The 26968-nt window shown below is 42.6% G+C and overlaps 2 protein-coding genes across 4 annotated transcripts in view; both read left to right on the top strand.

The window, feature by feature from the left end:
- On the top strand, positions 3624-13820 carry MGARP (mitochondria localized glutamic acid rich protein). The gene is made up of 4 exons (XM_021397259.1): positions 3624-3798; positions 4826-4929; positions 5952-6048; positions 10497-13820. The coding sequence occupies exons 1-4, from the start codon at positions 3714-3716 to the stop codon at positions 10715-10717; spliced, it is 507 nt and encodes a 168-aa protein (XP_021252934.1). The 5' UTR covers positions 3624-3713; the 3' UTR covers positions 10718-13820.
- ELF2 (E74 like ETS transcription factor 2) overlaps positions 23139-26968 on the top strand; it is a 40687-nt gene continuing 36857 nt past the window's right edge. For 2 of the 3 annotated variants that reach the window (XM_021397254.1, XM_021397253.1), the window contains exons 1-2: positions 23139-23768; positions 25847-26165. The gene's annotated coding sequence lies outside the window, so the exon portion shown is untranslated. Of the gene's footprint in view, positions 23825-25846; positions 26166-26968 lie in introns of all 3 variants that reach the window. The other variant, XM_021397255.1, reaches the window with a different exon arrangement.

Genomic DNA, 26968 nt, shown 5'->3' with positions numbered 1-26968 from the left:
GCGCCGAGCCCCGGGCGGCGCTCACGTGGTCACGGAGCAGGCCGGAGAAGCGCCGCCAAAATGGCCCCCACGGCTTCCCCAGCCGGGTCACTGCGCCCAGCGCGCATGCGCCGCGACCCCTCTCCGGCTCCGGCCCCGCCCCGCCCCACCCCGTGAGTCACGGCGCCGGGCCGCCGGTCGGGAGGCGTGTGACCGCCGTGAGGGAGTTAAATTCCGAGCCCAGGCCTCAGTGTGGCCGTTTGTTGGCTCTGAGCGACGCGGCGTTCCCTGTGGTCGCGTCTGCCCACGCACGCCGCTGTTACACTGCTCGTCCTAGCGCCCCGCACAACCGTCCTAGCAGGACGCGCGGGCTCCGCCCGGCCGGCAGGGGGCGCCCTTTGGTTTAGCCTGCAGAACTGCGTCCGCCCCGCCCCACGCCCAGCGATCAAGATGGCGGCGCCGCTGAGGGGAGTAAAGTGGCTGCGGCTGGCGGGCGGCGGGCCCGGCCTCGGTGAGCGGTGGTAGCGAGCCTATGGGAAGTCCGTTCTGGCCGCGATTCGGCCGCTCGAGAGTTCCTCCGTTGCTCGCGAGCGTTGTGTGTTAGCGTGTACCGGCGGGGTTTCACTGTGTCCCGCGCCCTGCAGGTGTCATACCCGTCAGCTCCGCGGCCGGGGCGAAAGCAGCCTGCCGGGGCGTGCTTCCCTTTCCTCGTTTAGTTCTGAATCCCAGCCCATCTGTCGTTTCGTATTTGGGTACCGTGCTGTAGGCCCTCTGAGGAGGGTCTGCCGGAGGTGTCCGTGGTGGTTTGTGAGTGGGAGCTCATGTAGGGGCAGTGAGAGTGGAATGTAATTAGACATATATTTTTTACCTGGTTGTGTTACTGCAAATAATTGACTTGGTAGGTTGAATCTGGAAAAATGTTAACGTGCTTGCAATCTTCTGCCTCTATAGCTTTGACCCGTTCTGCATTTGTTGCAAGAAAACGTACTTATGACCAACCAAACTGGTTTGGAGTTGGCTTGGCTTTCACCACCAGTGCTGCCTTGTGGGCTTTTGTAAGTGTTTTTGTTTGGTTTTGTTGAACTTAACCATTTCCAGATCATAGTGATCTGAAGGCAAGGGCTACAACCTATTAGTTGTGGTAATGGACGGGTGTAGAAGGTGTCAAGATTGAAGCATGAGATGTGGATTACTTATGCCTTACCACGTCTGTGTCACAATTAACTGCATAAAAGCTCTTGGGCTTCATGTTGGAGCAAGCAGGATGTAGTAGCTCTCATGAGGATGTATGAAGGATAAGTAGCACGCATGATGACAACTATTTCCAGGGCAGGATGTATCCCTCATCAGGGTGGGGTGGCTTGAGAGCAAGAAAAAAAAAAAATTGGCCAGCAGAAAATCATAGAATGTCTTGAGTCTGAAGGGACCTGAAAGCCCATCCAGTCCCACACTTCTGCTGTGGGTGGGGCTGCCACCCAACAGCTGAGGCTGCTCGGGGACCTGTCCAACCTGGCCTTGAGTATCTCCAGGGATGGGGCATCTGCTGCTCCTTTGGGCAGCCCATTCCGCTGTCTCACCACCTGAAAAACTTCATCCTGACATCTAACCTAAGCCTCTACTTGTTGAAGGGAGGTAGGTGTGAAAAACACGTCTTACTGGTGTATTGATAATATACATGTAATTTACCCTTTATCTTCCCGATTCCCAATAATTACATGCTGGCTTACACTCTGATAATTGGAATTTTATTTTTTAGGGAAAATTGGTATGTTTCTTTTTGTTCTTTTGTTCTAATTGTGTACTGTATAGCCATTGAACATATATTGCTTTTATAGCTTTTCAAGCAGCATAATGAAGATGTAATGGAATATGAAAGAAGAAAACAAGAGAGACAACATAAGTGTACAGGATGTTCATAGTAAGTATGCACATATAGATACCTTTGATGTAGACAACTCAAAATTCTGCAGATCTTTGACTTGGATTAATATTCAACATCTCGACTGCTGACTTTTTTTCTTTCCGTATTTTTTTCTTTAATATCTTGTCGTGGCTTGTTGCTGTTCAGCTGCTCCGCTCACAGTTTCACAACAGTAAAGTGACAGATACTCATTTGTGTGCATGTTGACTGCTAGCTTTTTGTCTTGGAAACGGAGACGCTGAGAAGATAACCGGTCCTGTATTGTTGGGAATAAATTTAGATACCAAAGAGAATGCCTTACAAGCGCTTAGTGGCAAGGTGTTAAAAATTACTAAAACTAGTTTGTCTTTGCAGTTGAGTGGTGTACAACATTTTCCTTAGTTGTGACTATGTTACAAGTAAGACCAATACGAAGTCAGTGCCTGGGGATTTGCATTATTAAGGAAATCGTATGGGGTCATTGTCATTAATGGTATTGAAAAAAACAACATAATTGTGTTTCTACCAACCAGATAAAGGTTTTATGGGGCAGTGTGGCCTCAGAGCAAGTAAAGCTTTACTTGAGAAAAACACTTTAATACACAAAACCTTGTAGTGATGTGACTATTTCTCTCGTAAGTTTGCTTGTGCGGCTAAAGAATTAGAACGTTGTGAGACCTTTCCGACTGACTATATTGTATGTATTTTCCTTGTTGCTAAGGGTTTTTCCCCCTCTTTCTTAGGTTGACCAAATGTTCACTAAGAAATATCGTCAGTTGTGTGCTGTGAATTAAGGAGTACAGCAGACCTATCGGAAAGTATTTAAGCCCTTACTTATTCATACATTTCATGTGCAAACTTAATAAAGTGTGGAATAAGCTTCTGAAGATTTCTCTTGCCGTTTGTACTTTAATCTGCTGGCTTTTGTAAATTGTTTTCTGATTGCATTTAAGTATTACATAGTTTTGAAAATAACGTCTATCGACTGTGTGTATTTCCGGAAGGTGCATTACAAAGTCAAGTTAAGAGACAGTCCAGCAAACGGCTAGAAAGGAGCTGTTTGTTGAAGGCACGCTGCTCAGCATCTCATGGGTAGTGCCGTGACTTTGCGGTGTTTCCAGAAGGCAGCGCCGGGTGAGTGCGTGCAGGGCTGCGCTCTGGGTGTGACGGAGGAGAGGCAGGAGCGTGCTCAGCTGCAGGGCGTGCTGGCCCTCGTTGCTCTGCGTTCTAGCACTGTCTCGCTGTTCCTCTGGTGAGAACAGCTGCTGGTCCTGCTGCCTTCTGAGTGCTTGGCCCTACACTTGGTACGAGTCAAGGTCAGTCAAGGACAAAGGGAATAAAAATGGAGTAGTGACAACGGCACTGCCTGCCTGTGTGGGAGGGGAGAGCCAGCTGCACTGCTGTGACCTGAGGTGCCGGTGAGGTTGGGCTGGCAAGGTCTCGCGGCTGTCATTTGCTTCCTGCGAGATTTGACCACCTAAACGCTGATCTTCTTTTTTCCAGTCTTCAACCTAAATGCCCTTTGCTTTCAGTTTGGGTGGTTTTTCCAGCTTGTGTTGCAGGAATGCTGGGCGACGAACGCTTTTGAAGAAGTCTCTGCCTCAGCAAACCAGTAACTTCCCTCCCCCCCTCCGGTAAGGCGGTCCCCGCACTGCCGCTCATTGCGGCGGACTCGTGTGGGCGCCGGGGTCGCCCAGGTGCGGCGGCACGCGGCCGGGGGCGGGGCGAGCGCAGGCCCCGCCCTCAGTGCGGCAGGGGCGGGGCGAGCGCAGCCCGTTGCGGTGCCCGCTGCAGCGCCCGCTGCAGCGCCCGCAGCCCCGCTCTCACCGTCGCCATGTACCTGTGCAGGGCCGCCTCGCAGGCGCTGGCCGCTCGCCTCAGCCGGGCGCCCTCGGCTGCCGGCCGTCTCGCGCAGCGCGGTACGTGCGGGCGGCCGCGGAGCTCGGCCCGCGCCGGGTGTGGGGAGGGGGCGGGCGAGGGACGCGTGAAGGTCGCGGGCTGCAGGCAGCGGGCCGGTAGCGGGGCTCCGCCGGGCGAGATGGGGAGGGCGGCAGGGCGGGAGGCGGATGCCCTTCGGAACGGCCGTGCCGCTGTCGGGAAGGGATGCCGCGGCCGCGCCGGTGCCCCCGGAGCCCCCGTCCCTCATGAGGTAAGCGCTGCAGTGCCTGGCACGTGACGGGACTGCGTTGGGATTTGGGACTTTTCTCGCTTGCGGCGCTCGGCGACGCGTTGATGAGCAGCGCCCTTTGGGTGAGACGCGCCTCATCGGGGATGGGGTCACGAAATGCAGCTGGGCGCCAGCACGGCACGTGCCAGGTGTGGGTCCCGTTTGTAGCTGTACAGAGGAACCCCGAGGCCATAGCCAGCATCACAGCACAGCCGCGGTGGGCGGAAAGAAGTGGCTTGCGCTGTCATCGCGGTACAGTATGTGCTCCCGATGGCATTGTGTAACTCTGCCTGCCCGCCCTGCACAGCCGCGGCCTCAGGTCCTAGCCAGCATCTGAAGGTCAGCTGCCTAGCTGAGAACGAAACAGGGTGAATTAAAAGCAAAAGGCTTTTTCCTAAAGTTCTCTGCTGTTAAACCGAAGGGAATTTGTTACTCCCGTTGACTGTGAGTGCAGCAAGAGTGAGTAAGGGCAGATTAATCCTTTTACTTTCCTTAGGCAGGACGGGTCTGTGTGACAGCACCCAGTGATTGGAAGCTGACAGGCAGGCATGGTTCTCAGTAAATAGTGCGCTCATCAGAAAATCTCAGATGTGCACCTCATTCAGCTAGGCACCACTCCTTGTTTTACTATATTGTCCTACACGTCACTAAGCCATATCCCCCAGTTTTTCTACATCTTTTTCAATCATCTCTTCCCATAATGAGGATCGGACTCCATTATTCTATTTTATAGTCATATATTAGCATCCATTTTACATCACTATAACTTTTCTTTGTAGCACCTCTTCGCCAGATGTCATCTGGGAGCGTTCCCGGCTCTTCCGGAGAGAACATGATTTACTATCTCATCACTGGGGTTGCTGCATTTGGTGCTTTGTTCTATGTAAGTGGAGCTGTCTGTGTTTTCTGAGCTGATGTGGTTCAAACTGTGTTCTGGGTTTTAAAAATATGGTCAAAAATGAGCTCTGTCAATAGAACGTGGATGTTGTAGCATGTAATTAAATAGAGTTGAATAGAAAAACCAGTTCAAGATTATGAAATGATGGCTATTTCTTGCCTATTTCATTTTTTTTTTTCTTGATGTGTGTGGCTATTGAGGTTCCTGGAAAAGATTTAAAGCTACATGAGATGGATTCATGCAAAGACGGAGTAAGGCATCTGTCTCTTAACACCTTGCTTCTTCTTGCCAACTGCGAATGTTAAGAGCATTGTGCAGTGGGCAGGACGGATGTGATGGAAGCTGTTTGAAGCTGGGAGGGGAAGATTAGGAACCAGCTTAATTGGGCACAAAAGAAGATAAGAATATTAATTACTTAAAAAAAGCATGCTTGAGCTTTGTAAACACCAAGTGGATTCAAGGTTTTTTAGTAGTCTTTCACCAGCCTTTCTCTAAGTTTATCAGACTGTGCTTCAGGTCCCTAAAGCCTTCATTTTATAGCTCCCACCCCCACCAAGAATTGAGATACTGGCTAGCACATCCCCAAAAGGCACAAGTTTCTCTCTCCCCCAGAAATAATCCTCGAGAAGATGAGTGGCATCTACTTGTTCAGAATACCATCACACTTGTCTGATTGCCTGTCTGAAAGAATTATAAATTCTCTTGCTGTCAGCTTTTTGATAATCATAGCTTTTCATAAAAATAGAACCCTAAGCATAATTGCCTTTTGAAATATTCTGTTCAATTCCCCAAGCACTATATTTTCTTTCTAATTCTGATATGTTTTATAGGTATGTCAGTGGAACAAAATAGATTTTTTTTTTTGATACGTTAACATTGCTTGTAGTCATTTGATATGTCTTTTAAGATGACCAGTAGCACTTGTTTGAAGCTCTTCCCTTTATTTTGTTTGGTAACCTTAGTTAGATATATTAGTTAGATATATGTTTAGATGTATTATTTTTCAGACCTACAAGGTAGTTGGTTCATCCCGCAGCAACTACATTGAACATGTGAATGTTCTCCACGAGAGAGGGCAGAAACACAAAGCTGACTCTTACAAGGGTAAGTGGAGCTCATCTCTTTTGTTCTCTGGATACACGAGGATCTGGAGCAGATTTCTCAAATTTTGGAGTTGGGCTTCATGTTCAGGCAGCGATCTTGGCCTGTGACCAAGCTGCCGTATCTTTGGATGAAAGGAGTTAATGTGTGAACCAATAATTCTGTCTTGGATATTTTCATTTGATATACCGAAATCTTCATGAACTCTGCTTAAGTGCAGAATCCTGTCAAAATCAGATCTGTTCTTTTGTTTTGGGGTAGGGCTGGGAAGAGATAACTCTTTCTCAGTCAGCAGGTTGTCTCCAGGCCTTGTGTGTCAGGAAATGCTGTGAATGTGTTGAGGTAGTAACAAAAGCAAATAAATAGACAAACCTTTTAAATAGAACCCATTTCTTGTCCCACAACTTGGATTTAATCCTTTTTATTTTAGGTCTAAATGAAAAGCAGACAGCACCTAAATGTATGGTAGACCCTTACGTAGTAGATCATGCTTAAATAATTAGACCAAGTTAGTTCAAATGCTTGTAATGGAATGTTGTCTCTGTCCACATCAATTAGTGTTACAACACAGTTAATCTGAAAGATAGAACTTGGCAAGCATGGCCTTGCTATCAAAAGCAATTATAAAAATGGCATGTAAAGGACCTTGTCGTGATTCATTTGCCACTTAAAAAAAAAAAAACCTAAAAACAGAAAGCACCACTTTTGAAAACACAAAGTCATAGCTCTTGAAGCTGTCACTTTTTTTTTTTTCCAGAGGCTGGCATCTGGAGAACTGATTCAATATATTTTCATGCTCACAAAGAATAGGTTCGAGTACGTTGAGCTGAAGTTTCTTTTCCAGGGCAAAAGCATCCTTTAAATTGCCTGCCTCTCAAATGATTTATTTTAATCTTCAAGTTCCACAACATGCTCTTCTGTTCTGAAGTTTTCAAAATTACAGATGTTAAGATTTAAAATGGCAAAATGCTTTAATTTACTTTCTTTTAAGCAGCTGGAAATAGTGCAGGTCTTCAACTTTAAGTCAGCAGAGATTTTGACTACAATTTTAGTGCAGTTCTTCCTTGTCCCTAAAACAAAAAATTGGACTGAGAGCAAAGTACGTTTTTTCTCCTAGTGACCTTGCCTTCTGCTCAGGGATGAAACAAGGGTTATGCCAATGCAGTCAGAAGAGCACAGCATTAACTAAACCTCCCAGGCCACTCAAAATGTCAGCATATTCTCTCTCCTCTCTTAGGGTTCTCTTTGCAAGGTACTGAGTTTTAACCCTAGTTTACCAAAATGTTGTGTAGGGTGCCAGTGGTCAGCAGTGCTTTTTGCCCCTGGAAGGCTGTAACTGTGTTGCCTGAGACTGGGATAAGAGTTCTCAGTGCTCTGTAACTTAATTGCCACCTCAGGTACTCTCCAGACATCCATGATCTGATGCCTTTTGCTGTTGAGTAGTTCATGTAAATATAGCCATCTGTGGTAGATGATTACTGCCTCACATTATTGATAGTAGGAAGTCTAAAACACTTCTGGGGGCATCCAGTGAAGACCTCTGACCCTTGTTTTCCCCGTTAATTTGGATCTCCAGTAGTCTGGGCTCCAGACTAGATGCTCAAGCCTGAGTTTTTAATTGGACTCGTGACTAATTCCAATTCACAATGCAAAACCACTGTTGAATCAGCTCTTTTTTTAAACCCTTCTTCATTCCTAACTGTATCCTCCCCAAAGAGGTTTCTATTCTTACTTTTCCTATGGAATCCTCCCTGTGCCTTCTCAAAAGAATCTCTTCCTTCCCCCCTTTCTCCTGTGCCCTGTGTAGTCATACTTTGGTGTGTATCTTGTTGTGGCGTGTTGCCATAGTGTTGCTTTTCCCAAAAGTGCCACTGCAACGTCTTTCCCCATGTATTCTTTAGTTTCAGTGAAGTTCTTACACTGTTTCACAGTAAGCATTGCTGGTTAAAAAGTACGCTCTCCAAGTCATCTGCTATTGTTTAGGATTATTTAAGTTCAAACTTAAAATGCACTGTAAAACTGCTGATAACAATATGAAATGGAGGACAGAAAAGCAACGTGCCAGACAGCACATTTGTGCCACGTTTGCTACATGTTATATAGTAAGAAAAGAACGTTGTGCTGGAATAACTTAGAACCAGGGTGCAGCTGATCAGAGAGAGTCTCTCCTGATCCAAATGACTTCTGTGGTTCTTCATTCTGAGGAAAGTTCTCCCTGCGTGCCCCAAACCAAACTGTCTATTACTAAGACCTTCATGTAGCAAACAACGCTGACAAAATGAATGAAACAATAAAAAATTATTGTAGGCCTTTTGATTAGTGGGTTGAAATGTCACCTAGTGGTATTTTAATGACTATGTGAGATATTAAAAAAAAAAAAATAGCATATGTTCTGCAGCTCTTTTTAAATCAAAGCTACTCTCAGACTAGGGAAGGATTTTAAAATGCCCTTGGCAGAAGCTGGACATGAAGTAGTAGTAGGAGATTTGGAACATGATTTGAACTGTCAAATGATGCTTGCCTTGTGGAACATTCTACTTGATTATTTAGCAAATACTGAGTTTTGTCTTCCATTCACGTGTGTCTCCTTTTAACTTATTCCGTATTTCCTCCTTTTTTAGTGATGATTTTTCTTTTTAACTTAATGCAAGCTGATTCAATCTGTCTAATCTCTACTCTGCTTTTACACTTTCCAGACTAAAATACAAGGGAAATCTCTTTCCAAACCTGAGGAAGTTAAACACAAAGGACAGTCCTTCACCATTGCGTACCTTGCAGCCTACCCTGCGATGACTTTATGCCTTCTATTGTAAAACTCCATCCTTGTGAGACTTTAAAAGAAATACCTATGTTTGCAAGGCCAAACCATATTGAGCTCTTAATGAATCTGCTTTGCAGAAGGCAGTGCTGAGATCGAGAAGCTGGCTGTTCTGAATGAATGCACCCTATATTTGACTGTCCAATAAATTGTACTGAATGCTGAGCTTGGCTGTTAGTCTGTTCTTTGTGTAATCGATTTAGCTTTTCTGAAATATAGCATTCTCTTAAAGGGACATGGTCAGGTTGTGCAGTACAAAGCTTTGATTTTTACTAAACAATGAGTAGACTTGTGTTAAAACCTGAATGCATACAGGTAAGCTTGCATTGGCATAAGAAAATCAAGAAATAAAATCAATCTGTTCCATTTATAAGTAAATATAAAAGAAAAATTCTGACTATGTCTCTTTAAGCCTTTCCCTTTTTTCTCACTTAGTTCATTCTGTATTGCAAATTTTATTTCCAGTTCTGTTCTTTTCACCTGGTGAATTGGGTCTGGTAGTAAACTTGCAATGAACACTTTCTCTGTAACTTTCTTGACTTTAGTGCATACTTGCATGGTGTTTGTGTACTTTTTGTGCTGCTTTGTGCTGTTAGTTTGTGATGACTTGTCTCAGCTGAGTTGTAAGTTTGCATGCTTGGGAAGAATTGGATTTTCCCTTTCTCGAGAGTCTGACCCACAGCAGTAAGGCAGTTCTTTGAGGCAGCAGGTACTTCGTAAAACAAAAATCAGTCGTAGCTGGTTATATCAGTGTTAGGCACTGTCTACTTAACATTCTCGTGTTATTTTCTTATTTTTATACCTAATTTCAGTAAGCAGCCCTTGTTTCTTTCTGTCCCACAGATCTTCTCTTTCACTTGAGTGCTATGGCTTTTGTAGTTGGAAGTGTGGTCACAGCACAGTCTATATAGCTTTAAAGGATGCAGGATGAACTGGGATAGCAGAATATCTCTGGTGGCGTAGAGCTGAGAGATGGCACAAAAACCATTCAAAAACTACTTTTCTGTTGGGCTCTCAACTGTTGTAGCTACTGCTAGCCCAGTTAGCTGCCTTGAAAACAGCCCTGCCCGAACAGAAGCCATGCCTTGAATTGTACTGGTTTAACTTGTGAGCCCAACTGATAATACGTTATGTAAGAGCCTTTAAGTGTGGTAGCAAGGGTCTTACCTGTGGTGTGGTGATGCCACTACCAGGTGCAAACTGGACGAGAATCCATCTCTCTGTGCAGTTAGAGTGCATTATCACTGACCCTTCCAGTAAGAGTGGGTTTGGAACAGCACTTGGTATGCTCTGGTTCCCAACACTTTTTATTTTTATCCTTCCCTGCATCCCCACCTTGTGCAGTCACTTGTTTTAAGCCACACTATCTGTTAATTTACTGAAGCAGCTGTGAAACTTGGTAGTTAAGAATATGGTTTCTTTATCTTGTAAACATCTTTTATGGTGTCACACTTGACAATAGGGGAGATTAATTTTTGCTGTATTTACTTGCTTTGTAAATTCTGACCCCAGATATTGGTTCCCTTTGCATTTTGAAATTTAGATGAGGACGACAGTAAAAGTAGTCGGTGAATTTGTATTATGTGCATGCGCTTTACACTTCATTTATTTGTATTAAATAAATCCTTAAAAGGTGATGAAGAGGAGACTGCTGAAGTCACTGGAGCAGATGTGGCCGCGGAAGAAGCTGATGCAGCAACTGCTGCTGGATCTGCAGCACAGGAGGAGAGTTCTGGGGCTACCCCAGAAACTGGAGGAGAGAGTGACTTGCCGGCTGCAGACGCATCCACTGCTGTGGAGGGAGCACAGCAGGAAGCTGCTGCTAATTCAGAAGCTCCTGCAGTGCAAGGTTAATCTATGAATGTGGGTTTTGCGTGTGTGTTGTGAGTTTTGAAACTCTGCTTCTTATGACAGAACATAAAGAACAAATGCCAGCATTCCTAATGGAGGGTGTCCTGTAGCAAAAACTAATTCAGGTGTTACCTTAGCATATCATGAGTGTAAGGTGATCACAGCTTTCTAGAAAGTTTGTTTACTAGTGTCTCTAAAAGCGTGCTGCCTGTGGCACCAGAGTTGGTCTAAAGCTAGGAGAATGAAAAGTTTCTTTTATCACCCCCCCCCTTTTACTCCTTCAAGTCCTTATGTTAAGGGGTAAGCATGTAATGCAATTGATTAAACCATTATTCCTGTGACCTGGTTCCTAAGGGTCTGTTAAGGAATCTAAGTGTTGTATTTCACAGGCTTTTCCTAAGATGTTCATATTAAATAGTATAGTTCTTCTGACAGTGAACTTCGATGGAATTGTGTAACAACCCACGTATCATTATGATCTTGGTCTTAACGGTTTATGAGGTTAAAAGTTTCAAAACACAATAAAAGCATCCCATTAGCGTTAAACACAAGTCAGGTGGAGGCTACATATCCCATACTCCTAACTCTGTTTCAGATACTTCAGTTTATCTTTCCTTTTTAATTTTACAATAATACAAATGCAAATGTATCCGTAAGTTGCATAAAATGCAAAATTACAATTTAACTTGATTTTTTAATTTTGTTATGCAGTCAGACTTATTTACTGCTAATCTGTAAGTATTGAGCAGTAACTTTTCCCTCTCTATTGGTTCAATTAAAGTTGAATGGGACACACCTGGAACAATTTGAATTTCTTGGTAGATAGGAAAGCAGCAAACATTGCCATTTGGTATGCGATGTTCTTTAAAAACCAACAAAAAAAGAAACAATGGGCAAGTCTATGACGAAGGAGAAAATTCACTGTAATCCTTGCTTTCGAAAGGAGGACTTCAGTGTAGTAAGTAGGATAACCAGTGATAGTTTTCAGTTGGAATTAAACATGGAACCCTTACTGGATGTTCATGTTTGACTTCTTTTGAGAAAATAAATGTGCATCTACTTAAAAGGAGAGATCCAAAATGCAAGGCAAACTGAAGTTGAAAGGATTTCAGCTGCTAGTGTGCAGGAGGTTACTGTAGTACCTTGAAAAGTATTGTCTGATTCCAGAAATATTTTTGCCTTTTTCCTTGGTGGCTCCATTGAGGGTGCATCTTAGTTGCCTCTTTAACAAATTTGGGATGTGGCCCAGCTTTTCAAATGGTTGACTACTGCAAAAACTTTGGATGTGAACGGGATTTTATCTCCTTTGTGAGTAGTTCCCGTGCATGTCTGCAAAACAAGCCGTTAACGTAACAGATCTTAAAACAATGCTGGGTCCAACCTGCAAGTATGTTTGTTGTGACTATTGCTGTTAACATAAAATGTTTATGAGGTAGCAATTAAAATACCTGCAGCTTAAAAAAACCCAATCAAGCTATTTCTGTAGAACGTTTAGGCAACTTCATTTAGAAAAGAAACATTCTGGTACATGTTAAAGTTGATGAATCAAAGCTGCTGAGAGAGATGCTATAAGATATCTTTATCTGTGTTACCTACAAAGCAATCGCAAGTTTTCATTCTTACGAGTGGGCGCTCATGTGTATCCAGTAGTGCTGAACGTTTCTTTCACCGTGCTGATCTTGGGATAGCTACTGCTTGCTGGGTAGGGTGGGATTTCTGTACGGTGAATATTCCTATCATTCTCTTGAATATGAAGCAGCAAAGGCTCTACGCTTTTGCCTGAGAAACATTGTGTGCACCTATATTGAATCTGAGTATTTAAAGCTAGGCACGGTAACTTTGTGTAGTTAGTTGCTATTTTTATAAGAGTGAACCTGTGCTGTGTAACCATGAGTTACTGCTGGGGCTGAGCAGATGTGTTACTTAGCAATTACTGATTTCCTAAGTCTGTTTTCTCTGGCAACATAGTGAAAACCCAACGCTAGAACAGTGCTTCTGTTGCATAGGTATTTGTAAGGGATTCTGAGGGCTGTCTCTATCCAGTCTTGCTGCAGCGATTATTCTTTGCTGGCAGAAATGAACACGTGGGACATAAAATTGTAGACATGGGTGTGAAATTGTTGCTTCAGCCATCTTCCTTCCAGCCTCTAGTCAGGGCATTACATATTAACCAGAACATGTCACGTCTCGCAGCAGCTGTGCTTCACCTTGGTGATCACCGGTGTCTGAAGCAAGGGAGTGTCTGATCTCTTTGGCATTTCCAGGATGTTAGAACTTGCTTCAGAGAACAGGTCTCTGTTGCCACTGGTCACTAACAAAGGCTGTTGGGATTAATTGTAATTGTGCCTAAGCTAAGAGTGAAGGTTCACGTGAGGTTCCTCTGCTAGGGCTAAGTTGAGCCGTGGCCGCTGTGTAACCTGAGTGCCACTGTGGGAAGCTGCCAAGGCGGCCGGGGCCCTGTCACCAGGTCACCTTGGTGTTCCTTTGCACGTCCGGGCCCGGCCTGCTGAACAGCCAGGCTTCTGAGCAGCTGACTCCTCAGGCCCTGGCCTTGTGAAGGTTTTAACAAACACCACAGGGTCTTGACACAAAAGCTTAAATCAGCATCCCTTTCCAAAAAGCTAGTATATTAAATGTGAGAAGAGAGTTCTTTGCCCTGTATGTGTACCACTTTGTTCAGGGTGCTTCTCTATGTCTTGGAAAAGTGGTGGTTTATTTAGTAATTAAAAGCACTTCGGAAAATACCTTTTGGTTCTGTATTTGACCATATTGATCCTTCTCTCCATTGAGAGAAGAAGTGTCTGTACTTTTACTGAAGCAGAGAAGTGTTTTCTCTCAAAACTGACAGGGGAAATGCAGGCTTACTCTGAAGAATAGTCATTTAAATCACTTATATTAGTTTTGCTGCTAGGGTGATAATACTTCTGTTGATGAAGGTGCAATTATTTTTATTTCCATTAAACCTCTGCTTTCTTAAATGCAATTTTTTTCCTTTAATATAACACTTCCTGTAGCATCTTCGGAAATGTAAGTTGTTCAACCAATGAGTGATCATCTCAAGGGTCCAGCAAGCAAACAGAATGAATGTGTGAGTTCCTGTGGATGCTGAAAAACAAACAAAACCTTAGATGCAGGCACTTAGGGTAATTTCAGTTTTAGAAATTTACATCCCACTGCTGGCATCTGGAATTCTGGGAAATACTGTTGCAAAAAAAAAAAAAAAAAAGAAAAAGAAAAAAAAACCAACACCCTACTGTACTGTGTTACTCTCTATTTAAAATTTTAGATTCCTCTAAATTCTGTTTCTCTGCTTTCTTTATTACTTGAGCTGTTGCTCTGACTCACTTGGTTACTGCCTGATGCCGGTAAGTTTCATGCTGCTTTCCTTTTAATGCACACTGTGTAATGTCAAATTAGGATCAATTATTTCTCCGATAGAACGAATGTTATAAATGCACAGATTGGCAGGATACTCTTTGGATTAGGCACCGTTGTTGCATTAGTAACTGGTTTAGTTCATTGGATTGCTGCTGAAAACTCTTTTCCAACTCTCTTACGGACATTTGAGGTTTTGGCATTATCAGCTGGAATTCCAAAAGCAATTAGCCCACAGCCATGATTCCTAGGTGCCTGGCTTCTGTAATATAGGTTCTTATTAATTTTGCAAGTACTGAAGAGTGAGGTCTCATCTCCATTTATTATTTCAAACACTATTCTTCCATGGCTGGATTTAGGAGGGGTGAGTAACTATGTTTGAGGAGGATTAGTGTCTGAATGTGCCAGAGTTTTCCATGCTAAGCTTTGAATGACGTTATAATGCCAGTTGTCTGCAACCTAGAGAAACAAGTATAGGCTGTGCTGGGCAGGAGTAACTGCTTTCTGGACAGAACTTTTGCTGACCCCATCACACAGCAATGCCAAGCAGATGAAAACACCCGACACGATCAGTGTACTTGTTTTTGCTTGGTGTTTTTGCTTACCAAAGTCTGAGTGCGTACTCAGATGCTTTCTGATCTGTGCTGTGACACCATCATTATTTGGAAGGTTGCTGAGAAGTCCTCAGAGTGGTTTGTGATTGCTCATACTTATTCAGAGGCTTCCAGTGCTCTCTAGAACAAATGCATCGTTCTGATCATTTGTTTGTGTGACATGTAGGAAGAATGAAAAGCTGCTCAACCTGCAGCTCCTTCTGACCTTAAGTGTTGCAGTAGAATGCAGCATGGGTAGGGTTGGACAGGCTGTAACAACTGTACCACAGTTGGAGCTGTACATTTGGAGCCTAGGAAAGTGTCTACAGTGCTATTCTCCCTGCAGCCCTCATCCTTGCAGCTCATCAGAGGCCTGTTATTTGCCATATTTCGTGTAGACGAATTTATTGCGTTAAATGGGCCTCTAGACATAGAATGGTGTAACAGCAGACAAACAGAATGAGGAAACATCTTCACCTCATCCGAATAAATTTAAGCTTAATTATAAAGTATAATGAAGATTTTCTGTTTTGAATCTCCTTTTAGAATACTTTTTCTCTCCATTGGTTATGGTAGATGTAGCTAAATAAATTAGGCTTTAGAAAACTGAATTATGTGAATGCGATCCTATGAGTTCATATTGGTGGAAATACTGTTGGCTCTTGCTGCTTCGTATTTATCCCTTTCTTCATCTGTCCCTTGGGCTGCTGTGTTTATCTGCTATCCTTCAGACTGCCATGCATTGCCCACTGTTCTCTTGTCTCTTCCTTTTGTTTTTCCTTCATAAAACTGAGCTTATGAATGAGTCTTTATAGCAAAAGAACGGGAAGATCTCTGTGGTGTTGGATGAATGGGAGCAATATCATCTTGAGTGAGATAACGCAGCATTTGCAGAACAGCTGGGGGATCAGGCCCAGCCAGCATGGGTTCACAAAAGGCAGCTCCTACTTGACCAACCTGATCTCCTATTATCGAGTGATCTGTCTGTTGGATGAAGAAAAGGCTGTTAATGTAGTCTACCTAGATTCAGCAAAGTCTTTGACACTGTTGCCTGCAGTATTCTCCTGGAGAAGCTGGCAGACCATGACTTGGATGGGTACACTCTCTACTGGGTAAAGAACTGGCTGGATGGCTGGGCACAGAGTGTGGTGGTGAATGGATTCACATCCAGATGGCAACCGGTCACGAGTGGTGTTCCCCAGGGGTCAGTGCTGGGCTCTGTCCTCTTCAATATCTTTATTGATGACCTGGATGGCGGCAGTGAGAGCACCCTCAGGAAGTTTGCAGATGACACCAAGCTGGGAACAAGTGTAGATCTACCTGGGGTTAGGAAGGCCCCAACAGAGGGACCTGGACAGGCTGGATCACTGGGCTGAGGCCAATGTGATGAGCTTCAACAAAACCAAGTTTCAGATCCTGCACTTAAGGCAGAACAACTCAGGCAGCGCTACAGGCTTGTGGCAGAGTGGCTGGAAAGCTGTGTGGAAGAAACGATCCAGGGGTTATTGGTAGCTGTTTGGCTTAACATGAGCCAGCAGTGTGCCCAGGTGGCCAAGAAAGCCAATGGCACCCTTGTTTGTATCAGAAATAGTGTTGCCAGCAGGAGCAGGGAGGTGCTCATCACCCTGTACTTGGCTCTGGTGAGGCTGCACCTCAAGTACTGTGTTCAGGTTTGGGCCCCTCACTGCAAGAAAGACATCGAGGCCCTGGAGCATGTCCAGAGAAGGGCAACAAAGCTGGTGAGGGGTCTGGAGCACATGTCTCATGAGAAGCAGCTGAGGGAATTGAAGATTGTTCAGCCTGGAGAAGAGGAGGCTCAGGGGAGACCTTATTGCTCTCTACAACTGCCAGAAAGGAGGTTGGGGCGAGGTGGGGGTCAGCCTCTTCTCCTGTGTAAGTAGTGATAAGACGAGAGGGAATGGCCTTAAGTTGTGCCAGGGGAGGTTCAGGTTGGATGTTTGGAAAATTTTTTTCCCTGAAAGAGTGGTCAGGTGCTGGAATGGGCTGCCCAGGGAGGTGGTGGAGTTACCGTCCCTGGAAGTGTTCAAGAAATGTTTAGATGTTGTACTGAGGGACAGGGCTTAGTGGGGTTCTATTGGTGGTAGGCTGGACTGGATGATCTTGGAGGTCTTTTCCAAACTTAGTGATTCTATGAATATGTAGAAAATAATTCTGGAAAAGCTGTGAGTATATGAAGGCATCAGCTGGTAAATGGAGAGACTGTTCAGTTAAGAACACCTTCGCTGAAAAGAGAGTTTTACAGCATGCTCTGGGTGGAGATGACAGTAAAATGGAAAAATACAGCATGCAGAGGAATATTGTTACTATCCTCCTTTACAGAAAAAAAAAGCCATCAGTAATTCCTTTCTGTCCACTTGTGGTGGCAATGCAAACCAGCGCTGGAAATTTGTAATATTAATTTTTGGACTGTCTTTCTCACGGTGGAGAGAAACAACTTTTCCCCAAACCAGCAAACGCTGGACTTTGGTTGCTACTTTGGAAACTGTCTTAAGTGAATAAAAGTACTGATCTAAGGAAGCTAGGCACCCCCACCTTTTGTGTTCTGTTTTCGACTTCTCACAAATACATTCTTGAGCTGCTTGAAAATGTGGCAGATTTTGACTTGAAGCAAATTCTAGTCCACTGCAAGTTTTCCATTAGTAGCTCTTTGAACTGTAAGCAGGGAATGTTTTGCTCTGAGTATCCTGATGTTTCAGGCGATGTCCCAGAGACCCACGGCAGAGCTCACTGAGAAGATTTTCACCCTGAGGACAGTATGCAAACGTAAGCATCACATTCTGGTATGATTTGTTCTCTTATAAACAAAGAAAAACACATAACTCTGTCAATGGAATATTGTTCCTCTTTTTCACAATTATTTGACCTTTTTTCCTTTGGAATAGCTGCATGTCTCTGGTTATGTTACAGGTAGCTTGAAGTATGAAAGCCTTTTTTGGTTCTTTGGTTTGAGTGCATTCTGTGGCTCCAGGCAGATTCCATTTGTATTATGCTGGCTATCGGGTGTTATTTTAGCTTTGTAAAGCCGAATTCTTCTGTGCATAACATTTGCAGAAGTAATTGAACATGACTTGCTGCATGAAAGATAGCAGTCTCCACTCGACTGTTGGAAAGAAAAATTAAAAAAAAAAAAAAAAAAGCAAGATAGGGCTATAAGTGAGATGACTCAGAAAAAAAATGCATTTTTAATATTATAAGTCAGTATAATTATACCTACTGGCTACTTTTATTGGTCATCTATAAACTGGTATTGTTAGATTGCTAAAAGTAATCAAAAGTGTTCAACAACAAAGCACTCTGAACAAGGAGATCGCTCTGCAGCAGTGCTAACTGGCCAAAGGTGGGGCAAGTTCTGCTGTGAGTGTGAAATTCTGAATTCCCAGAGTGCCCTCCACCCCCAGCTGTGTTGTTTGTTCTTTTAAATGTGGACTTTCCCCTCTTTTCATGCTGCACTACATAAGTTGATTTTTCTCTATCTGTCTTTATATAGAAAAGTGTTTTGCTTTCGCAATGTAAAATGTTTCATCTGAATGAGGAGGGAAGAAAGCAGTTCTTTGCTTTTTAGAATAATTTATATCAGTGAATGTTTGTTTGTTTCCTTAGTGGTTAATTGTTAACTAGCTGCTACTGTAGTGGACGTTTGAAGACCTAACCCTCACATTAACATGGCTGACAACGCTGACATTACTCTAGATAAGTGGAGGTTTGTTTTTTCTTCTCTTTGATCTCATATTCTATTGTGGTGTGTTTTTTCTTTTAAGGATTTCTGATCAGTGAAACCTGACATATGAAATAATAAGTACATATCTGATCATTGTTAGTTTGGTTTGTTAGCTTTCATGCAGGGTGCATGGTGTGAACTTTGGAAAATTCAGCTTTATGAACGCTGAACTCAAAAATCTGACAGTAACTCCCATGTAGAAGTGCTCTCAGAAATGTTATCTTCTACAAAACTTCTTGTAAGAGTAGAGCTCTTAGCAGATTTCAGATCCACTCCCATCAGTGTCTGCTCAACTTGTTCCATAGCTCCCTTTCACTTGCCTGCTTCAGGGTCACCGTACAGCTTCTTGTTTTCCAGGTGGTGAGACATGACTGCCAATGGAAGTAGGCTCAATTTCAGAAGGGAACTGTGAGTCCCAGACAGAAGTCCAGACCGATCCCTGTTTGAAAAGTCCCTCGGGAAAGTTTTAAAGCTTGTTTAGAAAGCTTCAGAGCTTTGGGGGAAGATGTTATGCAAATGGTAGGATCTGAATTCTGAAACTCTATCTGTGTGTTATTGCTAATGTCTGGAGAAGGTCAACCCATGTGTGATTTGAAACTAAAAGAACATTTTAAATTATTAGCTGGAGCAAACATCAGTCAGTGATATGGGTCATACGTGTCCCTGCTTATCATGTTTATCTGTTCTGCTGGGAGAATGCTGAGCTTGCTAATATTAAGACCAGTCAATTGAAAATCATGAGAATGCAGAAACGCAATGGATTTGGAATGCTTTTTGTTCCATTGTGAATACAGAGAGATGTATAGTCCTGCTTTCTCAATGCTGGAACTTCTTTAATTTGTAGGAGTGAAAGCTGTGTTCTTAGAGGCTGTAGGAATTGTAATTTTATACAGAAGGAAGCTTTTTTTTCACTGAAATGATAGGGATACTATTCCCTAAAAATTGTACTTCTGGGTGAAACTAGATGTTGGACACAGTACCAGTAAGCTACTGGAGCTTCCTAATGCTGCTGCCTTGTTTAAAAACAAGGCAAAACCTTAATTTCCTTTTCTCTGAAAATCCAATTTCCTTTTTTATATTTGCTCAACTGAAAGCAGATGAGTCTTCAGAACGTAAGTCGTTTGGTATTGTTTGGTGCATGTGTAGTGCGCAGCTGGTTCTTGCCCAGTTGTGTTGCTGCTTGCACAGTTTGGAAGGGCGTATTTCTTCTCTGAATCGTGATCTTTCACAGCAAAGGGGCTGAAACCTCCTTAAGAGTGCATGTAATGATCTTACGTGTAAATAGGCGGTATTTTTGTTAGAGTTCAGTGTTAAACTGAAGCGATGGATATTATAAAGGTGTTATGTACTGATGATTGTGCAGCAATACCATGCCAGGAGTCCAAAAACACTGAGGACTTTGTGCTCCCTGCAGTTTGTAACGCCTAGCTACTTCCATCAGCTAGTGAGCAAGATTGATGTTTCAGAGGCCTGAAATTCTTCTGTACTATCTTTTGTTGCAAGGACAAGAAGGTTGAGCTCCTAATTCAGATCTGCAAGTGCAATATTACATGCAAATGCCTAGCAAAATGAAAAAAGAAGTATCCATCGATGGTGTGACTTAGCTGCTATTCCAGAGGAGAACTTATATTTGACAAATGCCTGATGAAGAATTGTTTAAAAAATCTTTTTTTTTTTTCAGAAACCCGCAAAAAGCAAAACTTCAGCCTTCGTGTAAAAAATTCTATCAGTATAATACCTTGCGTGAAACTATGACACATATGGAGTCTGTAGGGTAATATGTCCTAGTAAGAATTGGGGTAGGAGAAAAACACGGAATGAAACTGCAGTTATGAAACCATCCAGCTGTTGGAAAGTGATGGTGGTTGGTTTGTTTGTTTCTGCAGAATGAAGAAAAAAACACTAAGGAAGAAACTAAGAAATTGAAGAACATGGTCATTTTTACATTATGTGGTTCAGGATGAATCATTTGAGATAGATCTGACTGGAATACTGCAAATAGGTGTTTTGTTACAGATGCTGAGGAGCTGAAGTAATGTTGTATAATAGCTGTGATCAAGCAGCTGGGCATTCACTGGAAAAAACGCTCCAAACAGTACTTAAACACCATGTGTCTTCACTGCAGAGAGGCAATGAACAACGCAGGTTATTTTCAAAGCGCTTAGGAAATGTATGAAAGCTGGCTTAAGTAGACAAAATGAGTCACAGTCATCGCTGCGCAAAGACATATGGGACTTCAGAATTTCAATCTGATCAGCCTTCAAAAGCAACATCCTCAGTTAAGATGTTATAACATCTCTAGAGCTCTATTTTGAAAAAGAAAGAAGCTTAAATTTTGTATAATTGTAGAACTAACGAAAGTTAGAAGTGATTTCAGGAGGTTAAATCAATATGCAGGGAAACAAAAAGGAGAAATTCCAGAACGTGATGCTTTGCGCGCTATTAGCTGATCAATAGAAGAGGCAAGTATGGCAATCTGATGTTATATTTGATGTTCTTCACAAATGTGATTCTGAAAGAGATGGGTGACTTGTTCTCAGATTGTTCTCAGGTAATCATTAATGTGGAGTTGCCCTGGGATCACAGGGATTCTCTAGAACAGAGAAAAATGTGTTTACCTGGTGAGTGGAACGCAGCATTTATTCCAAGATGGGGCCGCATACAGAAACAAAAAATAGACTTGTTTTGTATATCAGGCTAATGTTCAAGATAGCTTTCGTGTTTATGGACTGGTACAACACTGTTCACGATGATGCCGTCTTTGAAGGATGTGCTGGCAATGCAAATAGAGGGAAAAAACACTGAAGTTCTCTGCAGGCTGTTCAATATCAAATTGGACAACCAAAATCACACACAAAGATCCTTCCTGATCTATATGCTCTGCTGCTTCCTTGACGACGAAGCACATGTGACACTATCCTGGGGATCAGAATGATAACATAACAGGTGACCACGTAGCTTGTTGCTGTTTTCCCCCTAAATTCTAATTGCAGCAATATGGAGAAGCTAATATCTTGCAAGTGTTAAATAGTTTTCTATAGATATACTGATATAGAATCTTTCACATTGGAAGGGACTCTTGAAGGTCATCCAGACCAACTCCCCTGCAATAAGCAGGGCCACCTTCACCTAGATCAGGTTGCTCAGAGCCCCGTCCAGCCTGACCTTGAATGTCTCCAGAAACGAGGCTTCCACCACCTCTCTGGGCAACCTGTTCCAGTGCTTTACTAAACTTTACATGTATACTTACAGATAAAATCTTTTTTTTTTTTTAATATAAGCTTTTGTAAGGTTGATGTTAGGCAACTTTTGGTTTCATATATGTCAAGAAAGCTGCACTGGTAGTAACAGTTACAAAATGAGCAGGACTTATATTCATGGTGCTCAAAAAGCCAAACGACACCTGGTAGCTTGTCATAATTGCAGTAGGACAAAAGGCAGTGCTAAAATCATCTTCCTGGACTAGTCTGAATCTTTGCTGAAGGTAATGTCTGAAGCAGTGGGTAGTGACTGCTCTAAGCTGCCGTGGCTTATGTGGCCATGAGCAAGCACATTCTGAACATGAGCTGTTTCCAGCTTTTTCCTCTTGAAAAGAGCACTTCAGTTGTGGCATCAGAAAGGTCACTCCAACCGAATTCTGTCCACGTGCACTCAAAGGATAAGTGTGAGTGCCACTCTGCTTTCTAAAGAATGAAAGTACAGGTAGAGTTTTCTGAAGTGATCAGGGACATTTACTCATGTACAGGCAAATGTTTTCAAAAATGCAATGCCTGGGTTAGAACATTATGATAGGAGATATTTTACTTGAGTAAAATTCGGAATGTAAATAATGGATGATATGTCTGATCTCTGCAGAGTATAGAGGCACATAGCGTGCCAATGAATAGACATATTATGGACTTCTCTACACAAATATATTGCTTTGTCCTTAAGGAGTACTGAAAAATGGCTAGTTGGCAATCATGCTTCACTGGAATCACAGCCTGACACTTCAGCCTGATGTTAAGACATTTCTACATTAAAACTACTAATGGCATCTTTGCGAGGATGCACAGAGTACGTGTGTTGTGTCCAATGCTGTTGATCAATTGAGGAATATTTCTATGGAATCTTAACCGTTAGTATTTTGCATATTGTTAACAAATTGGGAGAAAGCAGAAAATAAAATCTGTAACTGAAAGAGAATACTCAGTTTAGAGAATGTGTACCTTTTTCCTAAAGATGTGAAAATAGCTCATGTTTATATCTTTCTGCCTCAGGGCTAGGAAGCGTCAGATACTCATAACATTTCATGGAATTCCACTTGCAAAAATATATTTGCATAGCAAAATTTCATCATCTTATAGACCCTCTTGCCTTCAATTACTTCCAACACAACTGTTAGGCAGGTGCTTCATGCTTTATGAGCCTTGGTGGCTTTCCCTCTCTTGTGCTGGTGAATGGAGGGGGAAGACAAGACAATTATCTGTCTGATTTGATTCATAGAAACCGTGAGTGAAGTCTCAGATGTTGCAGCTTCTTCTGCCCATGAGGAAAGCTTGGACAGTGTCCAGGAAGGAGTAGCCTTGGCAGCTCAAGAGATGTCTGACATGGCAGCGAGGAACCAGGACGCCGATGCTGAGGAGTTGGGGCAAGCTTCAGAAGGTGCAGGAGTGCAGCTGGGTCTGAAGGCTTTTGTCTCTAAAATCACTAATGGCTGCTTGCACTGAGCTAGCTCAAGTGATGCCTTGTGTCCACTAGTGGTGACTTAGCAGGAGCAGAAAATGTTGTTTTGAAACTGTTTGCTATGCATTAGAAATAGATGCAAGTTGGGCACTGGTGGCATTTGAGCTCAGTGCCTGTCTAAGTGGCTGGGAATAAAGTTCCCGTTTGCTGTATGTGATGTAACACGCTTTTTACAAAAAGGTCTGACTAAACTTGAAAGATAGCCTTTTCTTAAATTATGCCGCTGTAAAGAAAAATGTAAAATGTGATATTTATAAACCTTACAATGTTTCAGTGCAGCTATAAAGGATTGCTCTTGAGTTTGAATGATATAATAGCATGCAAAGAAAAATGTGTGTTAAAATCATCACAGCAGAGATTTTCAAAGCAGTTTGGAAGCATGGTCCCTTAACTTTATTGTGGCTAGATAGATAAAGTTTAAAGGAAAAATGTCTGCATGCCTAGTATGACTTGGAAAATCATATCCCCTTAGTCCTAAGGAGCCTTCTTATTCATAGCTGAGTAAATTATTTCCTTTGCTTCTGCATGTATACTAGTCTGTGTTTCTCATTGGCATCTTGTGTGCATTTTCAGCGTCTGAGGAGGAGAAAGCACCTGAAGAAGTCACTAAGGAACCCTAAAGGTACACAGTACAATTGCAGCAGGAGGTTTCCTGCAATCCGCCTTGGACTTTCCCAGGTAGTGGCAACTGCAGCAAGTGGAAAGTCTGCATGTGCACTCTGATGGTGAATTTGTATTTCCACACCCACCAACTGTCCTGTTTTAAAAAAAAAAAAAGTAAAAAAAAAAAAAGTATTTTTTAGTGTTTAAGAATCATCATTAGCATCTGTTAGATGCCTAGGGACTAACACTTTCTCAATTCTCAATCTGGGTATTTATTTACAGCTTTATCTTCCATGCAGATTGGGTTCAGACATGAGTTGTGTTGTTTTTTTTTTTTCTAGGCAAAAATTATTCTTTGAATGCTGATATGAATTATAGAAATATTAGACTTCTGGAGTATTACCTCATACAAATGAACTCCTCTCTTGCTATCCTCACTGTAAATACGGTGAAGTTGTTACCTGCCAGCCTGTTTTTTTTTTTTTTTTAAAGCATTTCTCAAGATTAAGCTCTCTGCACTTTTAGTTTGTGCTAGTGAAAAATACCAAGTATAATATCATTACTGAGTCTGATCTGTGCCTCCTGAATCATGGGGCTGATTACTTTTAAATAAGTGTTGCAGTAGAGTGGTGTTAAGGAATGCTTAGGTATCATCAGTTGGCTTTATTACTTCATAGAAAAAAAGTATTTTCTTCAGGTTTTCTTATTCCATGTGACTCTTCTTTCCAAAATGTACTGTAAGATGGTGATAGAACCCCAAGGGGAAAGAAAAGGTTGGCTGAAATACAAACAGAAGCTTGGAAGAAAATACGTTAATAGAAGCAAATGAAAGATAAGCAAATAAAGCTCCTGGGTCAGGAACTCTGCATATTATTTTTATTCCAGTTTAGCAATTAATACATTAGTTATCGGAGCACCAGTACAAGAGGAAAGGGAAACAGAGCAAAGAAAGTGTTAGTTTTCATTGTATCCTCAGAAAGCCCTGTGTCTGCAAACCCTTAAAACTAAGTGGTATAGAAGTATGGGCTGTGCTCAAGCATGTGTTCGCTTACTCCATCATCCACAATAATATACTCTATCTTAATGCCTCTTGTCATCTTTTGATAAGAGGTAAATAATGTTCCTAAGCGATGTCAATAAATAAACCATGTCTTACATCTTTTTGCATCTTGTTTTAGCATTTGAAACAGAGAAAAAAAATCAGAATGAAACCAATGCCAACATTATAAAATAGCTTACAAAATTCTTGTGTATGGGATCTTCCTCTACCAAATGGAATGCTCGTATTTTACTGGGAATAAAGGTTTGAAAGGGAGCAGATAATTAATGTGTGGCTGATGTGCAGAAAAGTTGTCAGTGTGCTCCTCAGAGCTGGAAGTGTTGCTCAAAATGAAGGTGGAGGGCACATGAATGAGGACACACAAATAGTGGTAGAGAGAAAGCAACAGTGTTAGGAACTGTTTCTTTTTCCTTTTCTCCACCTGTCAACATCTTGCTACCCTAAAAAGTGCAGCACTGTTATAGTAGTTGGCACTTCAAAAAATACTACTTATTCAGTGAAGGGGTAGAAGTAGTAGGAATGGAGGAAATTCTCAGATTAAGCCTGGATTTGATGCTGAGAGCATGTCTGAGGAAGAAAACGCTGTTGTAGCCCTTTATTTTGAGAGTATGCAGCAGTTCTGTGTGTGGGTCTTGGCCCCGAACCGACACTGCCACGAAATGAGTTAGATCAGTAATTTCAGCAAACATGACTAGTTTACCTCATGCTTAAAGTTAAGCAAGTAACTATTTGTAGGTGTGAGGAGTAGTGGATGTGCCCTGCATGCATGGGGAGATGACTTACATCTGAGCAGCAGGGCTGAAGTCAAGGGATTCATTGAAATCATGCTTTGCTGGGAGTAGCAGAGCAAGTTTCTACAAGCCATCAGAAAAGTAGGATTCACACGGCAGTAGTGTTTATATGCTGTAATTCCCTGAACTGATAACTTGCAGTCAGAAATACAGTGTGCTTTGAATGCTGCAAAGAAATAGACTTGATGAATGAAGTCTGTTGCTAAGCATCCCTCTAAAACACATTCTTTTTTTTCTTTTTCCCAGTGAGCAGCACTTGACGCCTTTGAAAAGTTTGACAGAAACATTTGTGGCAATCAGCCTGCTGACTCCTGTGAGAAACCTCAGACTCTTCCCTGGAGACATAAAACAAGCTGCACAGTTTGTCATTCCACACGTTACGCATTAGGACCAGTGTTCGTTGCTGCAACAGACATCCTAATATGACTTAAATTAGTTAGATGCTGCTGTCATTAACAACTCTGCTTTAAAAAGTAGCACCCAGCACCAAGTGCCGGAGCACCACCCAGCATGCAATAGGCAGATGTGTTAAGAGAAGCAGTAGGCTTCACTGCATCCCTGCCAGGTGAGCTTGTTCTAGTTCCTGGTTGTCTAGGTGTTTACAGTCATTTCTTACTTTTGGTCCAAACTGTGGTGCTTAATTCTACCGCCATGATGTTCCACACCAAAATGGAAGTGACAAGTTCTAAGTAAGTTAAAACCTTACACGAAGTACCTGTTTGCAGTTGTAACCATAGGACATTTGTCTGTACAAAAAATCTGGTTTTTCTGCTGCGTAAACGTTTTAGATGCTATGCTTCCTTGTACAATAGAAGCCCAGAGTAAACATGTTTAAAGCTTCTGTGCTGAGAACAAGAACTGTGTGCATGTAGTAGCAATTAAGTACTGTACCGCGACTTGACAAACAACGAACATCAAAAGAAAGCTGGTTGAGGTTGTCTTTATTGATCACAGTTGTGGCTCCTACTCGGGGGCGCTGAGCCCCGTTGCTACCAAACTTGGTTCAGTTTGCTACAGTCTTTGTGTGTTCTGCCTTAGCAGTAACATTGTAGCAGTGACATAATGAAACAGAGGGTTGAGAGAAGACTCTTGTACAAATCAGGAGCAATTTAGGCCGTGGTTAAGCTCCTCTGAGAGTGGCCAGCAAAATCCCCATAGGCGGCTATGGCACAAGTGTTCAAATGGACAAGGATCTTTAGGGCCTAATGAGGAACAGAATGGCTATGGAAACTCAGAACAAGTGGTTATGTGTCAAAATATTCCCCCCCTTAGAGGGGCACCTTGCAACTTAGGCCAAATGTGAAAAAGAACAGGGAAAGGTATCTACAAGGCCCTTTACAAGCCAATGGCCTTTTTTTTCTTCCCTCT

This window comes from Numida meleagris, chromosome 4 (assembly GCF_002078875.1).
Source record: "Numida meleagris isolate 19003 breed g44 Domestic line chromosome 4, NumMel1.0, whole genome shotgun sequence".
NCBI lineage: Eukaryota > Metazoa > Chordata > Aves > Galliformes > Numididae > Numida > Numida meleagris.
Note: the sequence above shows the minus strand (reverse complement) of the source record. Positions and strands in the feature narration are given on the sequence as shown.

Excerpts from the sequence above, each read along its gene's own strand:
- MGARP (XM_021397259.1), top strand. The coding sequence starts at position 3,714 with ATGTACCTGTGCAGGGCCGCCTCGCAGGCGCTGGCCGCTCGCCTCAGC. Across the intron at positions 3,799-4,825 it reads CGGCCGTCTCGCGCAGCGCG|CACCTCTTCGCCAGATGTCA; the intron begins GTACGTGCGGGC and ends TTTTCTTTGTAG. Across the intron at positions 4,930-5,951 it reads CATTTGGTGCTTTGTTCTAT|ACCTACAAGGTAGTTGGTTC; the intron begins GTAAGTGGAGCT and ends ATTATTTTTCAG.